We start from the raw sequence: 13,671 nt of genomic DNA, 5'->3' as shown, positions 1-13,671 counted from the left end.
AACCTGTTGCCAGGATACCGGCGGTGTGGTTGCTAAACACCGGTCCACAACTTTTACATCATGGACTATATTTCTGAAAGTTAGAATATGAAAGATTGTATTACCTTACAGAAGTGCTGAAGCAGGTCCCGGGAACACCTGCTCTTTCAGTGTAAATATCACCACCCTGGTCCTGAGTCTGGACAATTTCCTCATTTAATACCTGCTCTCAATTGAGAAGATGATAACCATCTAAATCCTAATAAATCATCTGCCTAGAAATGATTAGCAAGGCAGAGGAACATGTTTAGTAGTACCAAAGCATTTTAAGTTAAGCATCATGCAATTTATCTTTGGTTATAATGGTTCAGTTACATTTTATCTTTAGTTTGCTAATGATTAAGATTTAACAGTAAGCACATGCTTATTTTAGTGTATGCAGACCCCTTGAATGTAATTATGTGGTAATAAGCCCATGTTTCAGTCCTTTTCCCCATTGTGAATGTGAAGTTATGTTGTGCTATGCTAACACCACACCGTGAGTGATGGTGAATCACATCAAAAGACAGCAAAGACAGATTTCGTGTTGGATTAGCTGTGATTGATGGTTCTTGGTTCACTGGCTGTCTGTGTCTCAGATCTGGGACTAGCTGGTAGAAAGCTTTGATTGTGTTTACCAAAAGTGCTCCGCTCTAGTCCGTGACAGGATTCTGTGCCCTTGGGAAGAAAAACAAAGCGATCCAGTAGTACTCGTTTGAACCAGAGCAGGTTTTAATCCACAGTTACACGTTGTTGTTGTTGTTACAATCCCTCGTGGCCTGCTGGTTAAGTAAATCTATATAGTGTACAGATAGTTCTGTTTCAGTTTTCAGTGCTGCTCTCGGTTAGTAATGCATACCATCCTCTGTATTCATATTACCCCTTAATATTAGTGCGGCATGCTTTTTTACAAATTAGTAAATAAACAATTCCAGTTTAGGTGCACAAATAGTGACAATTTATTTCCCCAGAATGTCTAATTGAACTTCACTTTTTGTTCACAAGCCTAACTGCACTTGAGCTACACTAATCAGTATGTTTTGTAATAATGAATCAAATAGAATGTGAATGGGGTTACTCGTAGAGCCAAAATAATTCATCAATTAATCAATGACTGACAGAAAAGTAACATTCAGCTATTTTAATAATAATCTAATTGTTTCTGTTATTTATTAGGCAAAAACATGAAATATCACTTGTTCCAGCTTCTCAAATGTGAAGATTTTAAGCTTTTCTATGTCAAATATGATAGCAAACTCAATGTCTGGGTTTTGAACTGAGGTTTTGAACATCAACAAACATCAACACAACAAATTTGAGTATTCCACCTTGGGCTCTGGAAACTTACTAATGGGGATGTTTCACTATAATGATTAAGGTTACCATTTAACTTGTATTGTATTGCCAGCGTGTGAACGGATTGTAACGTGACTTAAAAAATTTGGCCTTCCCTGACTTTCTCGGCTGCCTATAACAGGTTGTGGACTGACTTCAATGTAAAGGATGTTTTTCTGAGAAAATTAGTAGCAGTGTGATTGGGTTGCAGCTGACTAGCTAACCTTAGCTTGCTTGCTCGCCAACTGTAAACTAAGATAAGCTGGGGTTTGTCACACAGCACTCTATAAAATGTCTCTGCTGCAGTTCAGTTAACGGCCACCAGTGTCATCAATAAGAAGGGTTTTCTGAAAGTTCCAAAAGAATGTTTAATTGGTTTATTGGGAAAATAACTGTCAGTCAAGCCCTAGTTGCTTGTAGTACACAACGCACAGAGAATTATCACTTGAATCAATGATACATCTCTACTGTGTGCTCCACTTTTTGCTCAGCTCATTGTTGATGTTTTCTCACCCTAAAAGGCAGCTGTTTTTAGCAAGTAAGTTCTAATAAACCAGCTGTATGCATCCTGCCCAGAACTGAACAGCAGACACAAAGTAAGCAACTATATACACCGGTTAGTCACTAACTCTTAGCAGCTAAAGAGCCAGATAATTCCCTCAAAAGTGCGAAAAAGAGAGTGAATGTGGGACTTACATTCTTCAGGTCGCTAGAAACATGCTATAATAAATGCTAATGTCGCGCCATGTCTGCTGCATGTGTAGATCGGCAACATTTTGCTAACTGTTTGTTTGCTAGCTAACTGTTGGCCTGATACAACTTCATACAATAATAATATGTAAGTGCTGTGTTGAGTTTGTTGTTCTGCTGTCCCCAAGTAATCAGGAATTGAATGAACGCTGCTTTCATGTAGACCAAATACACAAGTTTGTGGTTTTTTAAAATACTGTCCATCCATCCATTGTCAACCGCTTATCCTGCATACAGGGTCACAGGGGGCTGGAGCCAATCCCAGCTGACTTAAAATACTGTAACAATTATAAATATTTTTCTTTACTAAGCCTTTTTTTGTAATCTTTTAAACATTTTGGTTTTTATTTCGCAGTTCCACCTAACAAATTATTACTCATAATCACTCATGTAGTGTATAAACATCTAACAAACAAATCTGGTTTCAACTGATTCTAGTTATACTGGATATAGTATTCAACTCTGGCTCACTGCCTTTTTGTTGCTGCAGGCAAGATAGATTTTCCCAACGTGACAACAGCTTGATATCAGGTGTAAAAGTCACTGTGACAAAAGACACTTGAATCATACCGTGGGAAAGCATCCCTAATTGTCTGGGAATCTGAATATTACCCTCAAAAGGTAATGCAGTGAATTGAAATATACAGGTTTTTCTGGTCACATGGGAACACTCATGCTAGTTTACAGCTTTTTATCTTTAGCGCCGTTATGGTAATGCAGGACTGGTTGTATGAGGTTGAAAATATTCCATGCTCCAGGAAGTGAATTTAAACTTCAACTGAATGTTTTTAAAATGTTTTTTGTTTTATATGAGCAGTGGATTCATGTTCTTGATCCTTCCACTTAACGGTCCCTTGAACTTCCCCCAACATATTGTCAGTTAAAGTAGAGGTTTCTCTATAGGGATGTTATGAACAATGCCAAGTTGCTGGGCAGTTTAGTGCATAGGCTGTAAATTATCACCTCTCAGACACTGCACCGGACACTGGTAGTTTTGACTCATCTGGATTTCCCCTGCATTAGTCACCAACTGGAATATACACACAGACGCACACAAGTATGCCCACATAACCCCCTCACAGTGTGAGAGTGATTGGCCACAGTGTGGTGTATGTGACTGATACTGATAATACATCTCTCCATAGTGCAGCAAACGTCGGGGCTTCTTCATCAGCTGCTCCACCAACTGCTCTTTGGCATCCCGTATGTAAACTCTTGACATTAATAAGGCTGTGTGAATGGGGCCTCATAATGCCTTCAGGACAATGAACACACCAAAAGAAAAAAAGAGAGATTTATTCAAATAAAGAGATTGGGCTGTACAGTCTCACAGTCACAGGCTGGTTGCCATGTATGGTTTTGACTGCAGATACAATAGCAGATTAAAGCGAGCTTAGCACTCTCAAATCAGAGCCTTGGGAGGATAATAACCACATTAGACATATGTGCACTCCTACTGATGACAGTACCAGAGATGTCACTGACGTAGCTGCCAACTCATAAACACACATACATGTTAAATGAAGTAATAGGGGTTTGGTGACTGATTCCCAGCGCCTGAGCCTTAGAGTAATTAATGATGTAAGGGTTTCAGATGTCGTTGTAAATATCAGATTTAATGACATCTTGAGGTCAGTTTGTCCTTGTTATGTTGAGAGGTGGACACAGTCAAAGCTACAGCGTGTGTAAAAGGTTTATTAGACGAAATTTTTGTATTAGTAAGATAATAATCACTCTGAAGTGAGTTTTTACTGTAGTTGGGATTATGTGAGTAGAAGCTGAACTTTATTTAAGAGAACAAGCTGATTAACATCAACTGATATTTACAGCAGTGGCCTTTGGGAATAGTTGCTTAGAAATGACTTTGAAATTATTCAGTGCTGTATCTACTTCAAGGTTGGACATCCAGCTTATCTGTATTTTATCCATATGCAAACCTTTTTTGGTCAGACATTCCTAGTCCCCAGAGGATGAATCTGAATAACTTCGGTGCTCCTCTGACCTTGAGGTTGACATTTTTGGTTTTTAGTGAAATGTCTCGACTACTGTTGGATGGATCACCATTCAAATATTGGGACAGGGGTTCAAGTTCCCCCTGAACATGGCGTCCAATACTGACACTTTGTCAAATCAGCGGTATTACTCGTCCAAATAAGACGCCCTGGGCTTTCAACTAACCCCAGTGTAACCTATGTCAGGTGGCATAGTAGAGTCAAAGTTGACATATTTAAAGTTTTTCAGTTACACAATGTAATTTACTTTTTTCAACCCAAACCATGATCTTTAGGTCTTGTCAGGTTTACTTGACAATTAAGATCCCCAGATTTCATTCGCAGTTAGAAAAATTGAAGCCTGTGGTATATAAAAAATATCAAGGAAATCTGTGTGTGAGCATTTTAGGCTTGTTGATTGAGTTATTGGCTGAGTATGGCAATTTTAATTTGAAATCTTGTTTGATAGCAAATACCGTGGATCAGTATATCTTTAAAATAACAGCACATGTGCATGTGTCTGCTGTATCAGTGAGGTCTCTCATAGGTGCACAGCAGGCAGTCACAGGGCAGAGAGAGACCGTATGCCTTTATTAAAAGTACAAGAGACCAGCTTAGAGGTTTGTGTTCCCTGGATACACCACATCTATTTATTATCATTCCCCCCGCTTTGACCCTACCTTTTATTTTAGCCTGCTGATTCATCTGCTGTCCATCTCTGAAAACCACACAAGACCTCTAGGTTTACAGTGTCATACTGCTTGGGCGAGAGGGAGAGTCTGATGTTGAATTGGAAGTATGTGCTAAGATGTGGCACGATATGTGTGTGCGTGCTTAAATGAGAGTTTATGTAGGCTACTGTAAAGGATTTTCAAGCTGCAATATGCTTGTCCTGTGTCTCTTTATCGCCGCTCAAGCTAAAAGAAGATTTAGGAGTGTCAATTTCTTCTCTTTTTCTGTCAATGCCATCTCTTAAATAATTACCCTCAACTAATGTCTCACTAGGCATCTGAGACCTTGGCCAAAGAGCTTGTTTCACTTCCTTAAAATCAAATATTTGGGTGATTTTTGTTGTTTCACTGACTGAACCTTTGTACTTTTGCTGATTCGGCCATGTTCAGTGTGCTTGAAGCCTCCCGTGCCTTGGTGAGAGGTGTGATGCAACAGACGTGCCGTCCACCCGCAAAACCACTTGGGAATCTGGGAGGAAATATCTGAACATGGCCAGAGAGATACATTGAGGAGTAGGGTAGGGTTGAGCTTTTCAGGTTAGTGGCTCGCTGTGTTTGTTGGGTGGGGAGGTGCAGGGTCAAATGTAGTTGCTTGATATGTATATCCTAGCAACTGAGAGTGAGTGAGATCTTGTACAACTGTAGCTGGGGATTGGTCAGAGAGCTGGCACAAGCCCCTCCTATTTGTAGGGTAGCCTAAGAAAAAATACCTAAATTCAAAACATCTCTCAAACTTTCTCCACTCTGCACTGTACCCTCCGGCACTTTAATCTAGGCCTGGTTTTTTATTTATTAATTTGTATTTATAATTTTTGTTTCGTTAATTGTATTTATTCTTGTATCTCATGCATAGCCGTTGATACGTGTGCCTTTATGACAAGCTGATCATTTTGAAGATCTCAAGAGCAAAGTGAAGTTTGACATGACACCATGAATTCACCTTACACAGCTGTGCAGTATTACCCAGAGTTTCCCTTTCATCGGTAAGTACATAAATATTGTGTACTGATGATTGACAGAATGAGTTTTTCCTTAATGCTGCGATGTATCTGGAGCCATGTAATGTTAGCACGCTAAATTAATATATTGCATGGATTTAACATGTGGTCGAAATATGGAAAAATGTGTATTCAGCTAAAATATTTTACATATAATAAGTACGGAACAGAGCAAATTCAGAATATCTGACTTATTGAACAGGCTGGGAATCTCCCTGCTCTTTGACCACCGTTCAGTCTGATACTGTGTGAAGGTCCAAAGTGACCTGAGAACAGTTGTGTCTGCCTGGATCCTCAGCTGCTGCTCTGTCCTGATATATTTATAAGTGTGTCATACATATGGCAACAATGCATGTGTAAAGAGCCATCAGGTCCAAAGTGGCAAACAGATTACTTGACCTCACTATTGCTTGGCCCTCTTTGGACTTTTGGCCATTTCAGTGCAAATGCATGTTGTAATTTAAAAGATGTCAGATGTTATGCCGATGCTTTAATCCACAAGGACAGGTGACAGTCTGAGTCCATTTAATCAGATGCATTTCATTCACCTGCAGCACAATACTGTGCAGTATGTTTTGGGGCATAAATATAGGTCTACCAACTTCATAATGATAACATCATGAGGTTACATACCTAGTTTAGAGTAATTTAGTTTATATATTTGCACCGGTAACAAGACAAAAAAGGCAACACATTAAAGGGTTAAACTAGGACTGTGCTACTGAGCTAAAAAAAAAAAAAAAGGCATCTCACCCAAAAAGAAATAAATCAGTGACTACTACAAATTACATTTTATCAATCAAAAAAGGAGAAATTATGAAATACATGATGAACAAACAATAATTATATTTGCTGTGATCTATCTATCTATCTATCTATCTATCTATCTATCTATCTATCTATCTATCTATCTATCTATCTAACGATCTAACTATTTTAGTTATATATATATGTCTGTATATCTGTAAATTAAAGCAAACTCATCCATGTTGCATGAACAAATAACTCCCCTAGATTATCACTGCATGTCTGATCATTAATAATAATTGAGTTAATTCATGATCGGACAAGCATTCATGTCAGTCTTAACCTTTTTAAAATGACAACAAACCCACACAGTGTTCTTTTTTAAACTGACTGTTTACTATGTTGTCCTGTTATTTAGAAGTACATCTTCTATTTTGCTGCACTGCCCTAATCGCTGGTTCATCTGATTGTATCTCTGCTAACAAACTGTGTTGTGTCTCACTGGGCTCCTTGTTTATGAGATATTTTGAGGTTACTATATGTTCAATAATAGTCATTTATGTTATATATTATTTTATTGCATCTTCATACCAATTTTTTGGGGGACTTTTAACGCAATGCCACAGTGTCCTTGTAGTTGTCATGTTTGTAAGTCAGGTATTAATCATGGTCGTGCACCAAGCTTTGGTAACTTCCGCCTCTGTGGCTTACAATAATTAATTTATTGGACCTTGATAACTACACTGCTTTTGGTTTAAAACACATTACATGATGCTTTCAAATAAAACCTGCAGGGGGGATTTAATCTTTTTGAGTAAGGAAAGTTTGGTTGCTTTCTAGTATCATGGTATCTTTTTGGTCCAGTAAATCTCTCCTCCTCGCTTGTTTTCTTTGCATTCCAAAGAATTGTGCTTGTCCTTTTGCCCCAGAGGATATGACTTCGGACTGTTTCACTTGCATAAAAGTAAGGGGATAAGAGGAGGAGAAACTTTGGGGCTTTCTATTGTTTTGCAGTCCTGTCCCTCTTCCAGCCACGGCTGACAGATGAGGGGGAGAAGGTCTTTGAACAAGTGATTAATAAAGACACTGGAGAAGGGCCCCGATCGGCTGGGCTGTTTGTTTTGATTGCATTTTCATCGGTTGGTGTGCCCAACCTGCCAGGAAACAATGGCCATCCCTGTTTAGTGCTGACCTCTGCCCCAGTCTCGTCTGGACGCGCTGCACAGTCTTTAAGTGGATGCTGAACAGCCTTCGCCTCAGGCTAACTGAAAAACTCTCTGAGTAACCAGATACTCAAAAGCAGACAAACAATGGTCAGAACGGGGATAAACCCATCTTTCTGAAGCATCTTTCAAATAAAACTGCTAAATATAATAAAAGAGTTTCCTTTATAGATATTATAAATGTATTTAAACCAACAATGCACCATAGGGTGTCCATGAACAATAATAATATAATAATATTCCCCCCATTTTGCTGTTATTGTATTCAAATCTACTGAAGTCTCAACAATTAAAATATTATACAGTCTTTCAGGTGAAATTTGACATTTTGTACTCATTGTTAAATTGCCTTGCTTGGTTTGAAGACAATGCATTTGTAAAACCTATCCAATGAGTTTTAATAAAAACTTTTGCAATTGAAAAAGCCTGTCAGAACATGCACATACTGTATGTAACTGCAGAGAAAACACGAACATCACTAAATCTGGATTAAGCACAAATCTTTAAGAGCGCGTGACATCAGTGGGTGTAGGCTACCGTTTTATCATGATACAATTCAATTGTATTTCTAGGCTTACACAGCAATACATAATGAACCTGATGCACAACTTTTGTTGTGATTATATTCTGGATTCTGATTTGTCAACAGACAATGCAGTGAGGCAAAGTCTTTTTAACAAGTTAATGAGGTGCCAGATGAACGAGTTCTGCCAAATTGCCTAGACCTGTTTCAAAGGAAATTAATGCCTAAATCTCTGCCTTTTAACTCAGCAGAGGTCAGTACAAAGACCACACCTAAATCCTTCCTTCTTCATTAACAAAGATGATACCACACCTGCTCTACCCACAATCTACTCATAAGTTTTTCATTCATCCACTGTTTTCTTGTGCAGTCAAGTATGTGAATATGTGAAACCCATACTGTTTAGATTTATAATGTCTCAAATATTTAAGAAATATACTTTCCAGGTTTGGAAGGCCTATATTTTTATTAAATAGTAAGTAGCCTAATTAAGTAACTAACTAATAATTTCAATAAATTCTAATAAGTTTGCAGTGTGTCACTATTATAGAACAAAAATAGATTGTCTGTGTTTGGTGAATTTGTTTAATAGTGCTAAAACATTTTAACTAACCATAATTTTTTTTAGAGTGAGAGAGAGAGTTTGTAACAAATATATCAACAGCCGCCATCTTTATCTTCCCTGTGTGCTCCCACAACAAAATCAGTATACTCAAGACCGGTATTGTGTTTTTACCGCTGAATTTCCTGAATTTAATATAAACTCCATTCGGCGCAGCTAATTGTGCATGAGACATGTCAAGTCAGTGCAGAAATAATAGCTAAGGTAGCTGAAGTGAGTGAAAATTATCAATAGATTTGCTAGTTAGAATCAAATGAGGCTAACTGTAACTCTTGCTAAATAGGCTAACGTTAGAGTTCACAAGGTAACGTTAGCTTTAATAGCTCAGTGCAGTTTACCTTAGCTCAGTAACCTTTATTTATTTACAGTGAAAACGTAAAAAATTTTACTTGCAAAACGAATTGGCTTTAGTTATTAACGTTAATACCAATTTTGTGAAAGTATTTAAACCGTAACTAACGTTAGCTTGCTTCTTTTTATAAAAGAACGATCATTAAGTTAGCCAACATATCCAATCTATGTAAGCCGTATCTTGTAGTAACGTTACGATCAACATTGTAATGTTTTTGTTTCACATCTTTTTTTTTGCCATAGTCTTTTTTTGAGTGTGTTCAGCCTGTCAAAATGCTGTTCAGTAATCACAAACAAGTTTATTCCCTAATGTGCTTGATCCAGCTTGTTTATAGCAAGCTTGCTGGAGTGACTTATAGATGTGGTCTATACGATTAAATTTTAATTTGAATAATTGGTTGGCCAAATCTCCTACATCTCCTTTTTCTTAAAAATGTTTTTGGCTTTGCAAACTTCATTTTCATCCTAAACGCAACACTCCTTGATGTGTACCTCCTGTACAATTTAAATTATTTGCTTCATTACATATGCCTGTGTTTATAAGTCAGGTATTAATATCATTCATCACGAAGTGTTGGGGAATTCCAAAACCTAAAATAGTGCCAGCTTCAGATTATACCCCCCCCCTCCAAAGCCCGTCCGGCTGTACACATACCAGAAGTTGCAGCAGTGCTATCATATAGACTGTGGGGGGAATTCCGCCTGTCTCAGACTGCAGCGTGCGCCACTTCAGCATGAACAATGGCAGGCTGAGCGCTGAAGCAGGTGTAATGTTTCAGGGGAGCAGGTCAAAGTGCCTCTGTCTGAATGGTGCATAATCACCATTATGTGTAGTACAAATATTCAGTATTATGCAGGCTGACTTCTTCACAATGGAAGGGCCCTTCATGAATGGCTGCCAGCAGGACTCCTCCTCCTCCTTTCCTCCACTGGCTGGGTGGCCAAATCTCTGCCCTGCATGTCAACATTTATGTTCAGTGTTTGCTGACATTGCAACTTTCAAAGCTAGCAATAAAATTTTTGTGCCTTTAAAAATACATGCCAACAGTAAAGTAAGTATTGCTAATTTGGATTAAGTTGTTGTAAAATGAAAATGATGGTGGTTGGCTCTGTCTCCTTGCAGACTCAGGGACCCTCCATCTCGTATGTCCTGGAGAGAGAGCTCATTCCTCACCACTATGTCCCAGAATCAGTCAGCACAGACGACTGACTCCTTCAGCCAAGATGTATTCAACCAGCTGTTTGATATGCTGGACCAGTAAGTGAATGCTACAAAAAAAACATTGTGCTGTAAATTACAAAAAAAACCATACACAATCTTAGTTTAAAATGTGCATATATCAGATATTTTTCAGTATTACACGTCTCTTGTGTTTCAGATCTGCCATTCATTCAGTCCAGCCCATTGAGCTTAACTTCACAGACAGTCCGATTGATGGGTCTGCAGGAAACACCATTCAGATCAGTATGGACTGCATAACCATGCATGAGCCAGATGAGACGCTGACTGTAAGTACATAGGTTTGCTGTTCCTGACACTTTTATGCGTTGTGCGACCAAGCAGTATCATTTCTTAACCGGTTGATTCTAAAACACACAAATGACGCCACAAAGCCATACACAATGCTCCCATTTCTCTCTAACTGAACAACAAATAACAACATGATTTTTAAATGTGTTATTTTGTGCACTTAGTTGTGGCTGATTAATACATGTACCTTCTGAGATTACTTTCATAATGAGTAAATGGGACTTACAGTGGTAAATTCCATATCTTCAATTTTCATATTAACAATGGAATTTCCCCAGGACAGTTGTGTAAATGTAGTGCAGAGCAGTTCAACAGCCAGTGAATGCGGCTGGTTTATCTGTTGTAGTTGTGAGATGTTGTCTGTATGGTGATGATATCATCTCATTTAGTCTGAGTTGTGCTTGACCTGGGTGGGCCCTCTGAGACAGGTAACTCTCAGATTCTGTCAGTGGTAGAATGTTCATTTAGACGGGTCACAATGCAGATGGTGTGATGTAGGTAGTGGAATTTGAGTTTTCTGTGGGTTTCTTTGTGTGTGAACAAGTTTAATTGAAGCACGAAGCAAGATTGTGAGTTTGCTTCTCGTGATAACACAGAACAGACGTTATAGTGCAGTCAAGTAAAGCACTGTGAAAAATAAGTCCTGCTATTAGATGTATGTAAGTTCACCCTACGAACTCCCTTGTGTTTGACCTGTAGTGAGGGACATACCTTTGTGGGTTCTGCCACTGAGAGATGGTGTGCTTGTTCCCCTCCCTGTGTAGGAATGCTGTTGTCCAGCCAGGGTGAAAAAAAATAGCAAATAAAAATTTTGTTCAAGGAGCTGAGTAATGTTACCCTGCGCATCCCCCAAGGGGGCCTGTGCTCTCTTGAACTGGTGATTAATGGCCCCACCCCCACCACCCACTTTCTTCTACAGCAAAGAGGGGCGTGGTGCAGTGATTGGCACGCCAGCAACTCGGGCAGCATCCGTGTGGGGCTAAGACCTTCGTTGCCATGGCAGTTTGCCAATCACCAAGCCCTGGTCGTTATTACCAAGTCAAGTGTCTGTTTTGATGAAAAGAGACCCCCTCCCCCTCCGCCCATGTGGAGGTGTGCCTCTTTCATGAGTCATTAGAATGCAGCTCACTGTTTAGTGCCCTTGGGGACTTATTTGTATTGTGTGGGGTTTATGTTTAATCTGAAATTCCTTTTTCATTCGGATTTTTTTCTGTAGCTGCAGGGTAACAATTTCATGTAGCACCTGCCTCTCTTGCAGAGGTCCCAACTCTCATTTATCAGTACGTGTCTGTGTAAAGGTGGGGGGTGGCAACGAGGGGGGAGGAGAAGAGCAAGCACAGGGTAGAATAACATGAAGGAATGTAGCAGAAATAGTGGCAGGAGAAACGCTATATCCTACCCCAAACAGCTGATTTTACACCCAGATAAAGCTCTGATCAGCTGTGCGTAGAGGACGCAGTGTTGAGCAGAGGGACAGAGGTCCTTTTCAGATACAGGGTAGAGTTTAAACAACTTCAACACAGAGCAGCTCAATCGACACGCAGCTTCTCTGAGATCTAATTACATGTTTGTGTTTGGATTCATACTTTTTTTCACCACACCTCAAGAGTCTTGATGTGCTTCTAGTTCAGTGTCTAAGCAGCTGATCAGTTTTCTTAACTTTAACAGAGGTTAAATGTAATCTGCTGTCATCTAAAAAGAATCTGCTGAATGTGGTGCAATCATTTGCGTCATCATCATGTCCGCATTGGATATTTATGAGTACATCTACCTTGCCTGTCATTTTACATAGCTGTACCTCCCACGTTGCAACACTAGTTTTACTATTTTCAATTTTGAAATTGCGTAAAAAGAAGCACAACTTAAAGTTTAACTTGAGTTATTATTAGTGACTCTTAACTGTATTCTATCAAAAGTCAGCCTGTGCATTAAATACCCAACCATAGCAAGTTGATCTTTTAGTTTTTCATGCTCCACCAGTTTGCCTCAAGCACGTTAAGAAGTGTTTTTTAAGGCGTAGTACCAAGGAATGAGTGCCTGCTACGGTCCACTTGAATAACTGTTAAGTCGGGGAGTTAGTATGTGACTATGGATGTGGGGATGCTACTGCATGAGCCTCTATTAACCGTATCTCTTGTGTTTTTTCTTATATCTTTCTTACAGCATAGACCAGCCCTAACTCTTAACTTTTATACAGCAGTATTATATCATGCCAGGTTTAACTGAAAGACTTGTAGGTCACACCCTTTGAGAGAAGAGTGCATGAATAAATCCTTCACAAGTAATCCCATAAACGTGTTTTAGAAAACACCAGTTGTCCATCAACATGCTTGAGTTCAGTTGGAAAAAAACAAAAGAAGTCTCAGCTAGGCTATGACCTGGTATTTATTTTTTCTAAAAGGCAGTTGTTGACTTGAATATGTTTTTGTTGTTTTGTTTTGAAGTGAGCAGAGGACATAATTTAAACAGCACCATTAGAGAAAAGTGGCTTTCTTTGATATCAGAAATAACATTCAAATGAAAAAGCTACTCTCCGTGATGGGATGGAGTTTTTTTTTTGTTTCTGGGCAATTTTGACCAAAGTCTTTCAGAAACTAAGGAACTAAACTTGGAAACTAAATTAGAAACTAAAAGCCCCTTTTGTGCTTTACTGATTTTCACTGCAGGGGAAGCTCTGTGGCAATTAGGCAAATTAGACGAATAACAGATTAAAAAACGATAGCTTTGTTTGAGATGGAATTTCTGCATGCAGAGAGACAACAACACAGAGGTCTTTGAAATGTACTACTGCATGATGTTTTAAAGGATGTTGCAAAGCTGACATTCAGAGACATTGAAAACACCAGAAACC

At 38.9% G+C, this 13,671-nt stretch overlaps 1 protein-coding gene across 7 annotated transcripts in view; it reads left to right on the top strand.

The window, feature by feature from the left end:
* The first annotated feature begins 5,740 nt into the window (after window positions 1–5,740).
* Window positions 5,741–13,671, top strand: part of tp63 (tumor protein p63) — a 32,024-nt gene continuing 24,093 nt past the window's right edge. For 3 of the 7 annotated variants that reach the window (XM_046048599.1, XM_046048598.1, XM_046048606.1), the window contains exons 1-3: window positions 5,741–5,808; window positions 10,413–10,547; window positions 10,669–10,798. In XM_046048599.1, the coding sequence (XP_045904555.1) occupies window positions 5,756–5,808; window positions 10,413–10,547; window positions 10,669–10,798 (318 nt within the window). In that variant the 5' untranslated portion in view covers window positions 5,741–5,755. Of the gene's footprint in view, window positions 5,809–9,014; window positions 9,152–9,181; window positions 10,342–10,412; window positions 10,548–10,668; window positions 10,799–13,671 lie in introns of those variants that run through there. The other 4 variants (XM_046048603.1, XM_046048602.1, XM_046048601.1 and 1 more) reach the window with 4 other exon arrangements.

Source organism: Micropterus dolomieu, linkage group LG05 (genome assembly GCF_021292245.1).
Source record: "Micropterus dolomieu isolate WLL.071019.BEF.003 ecotype Adirondacks linkage group LG05, ASM2129224v1, whole genome shotgun sequence".
Classification (NCBI taxonomy): Eukaryota; Metazoa; Chordata; class Actinopteri; order Centrarchiformes; family Centrarchidae; genus Micropterus; species Micropterus dolomieu.
This window is presented reverse-complemented; position numbering and strand designations above follow the sequence as displayed.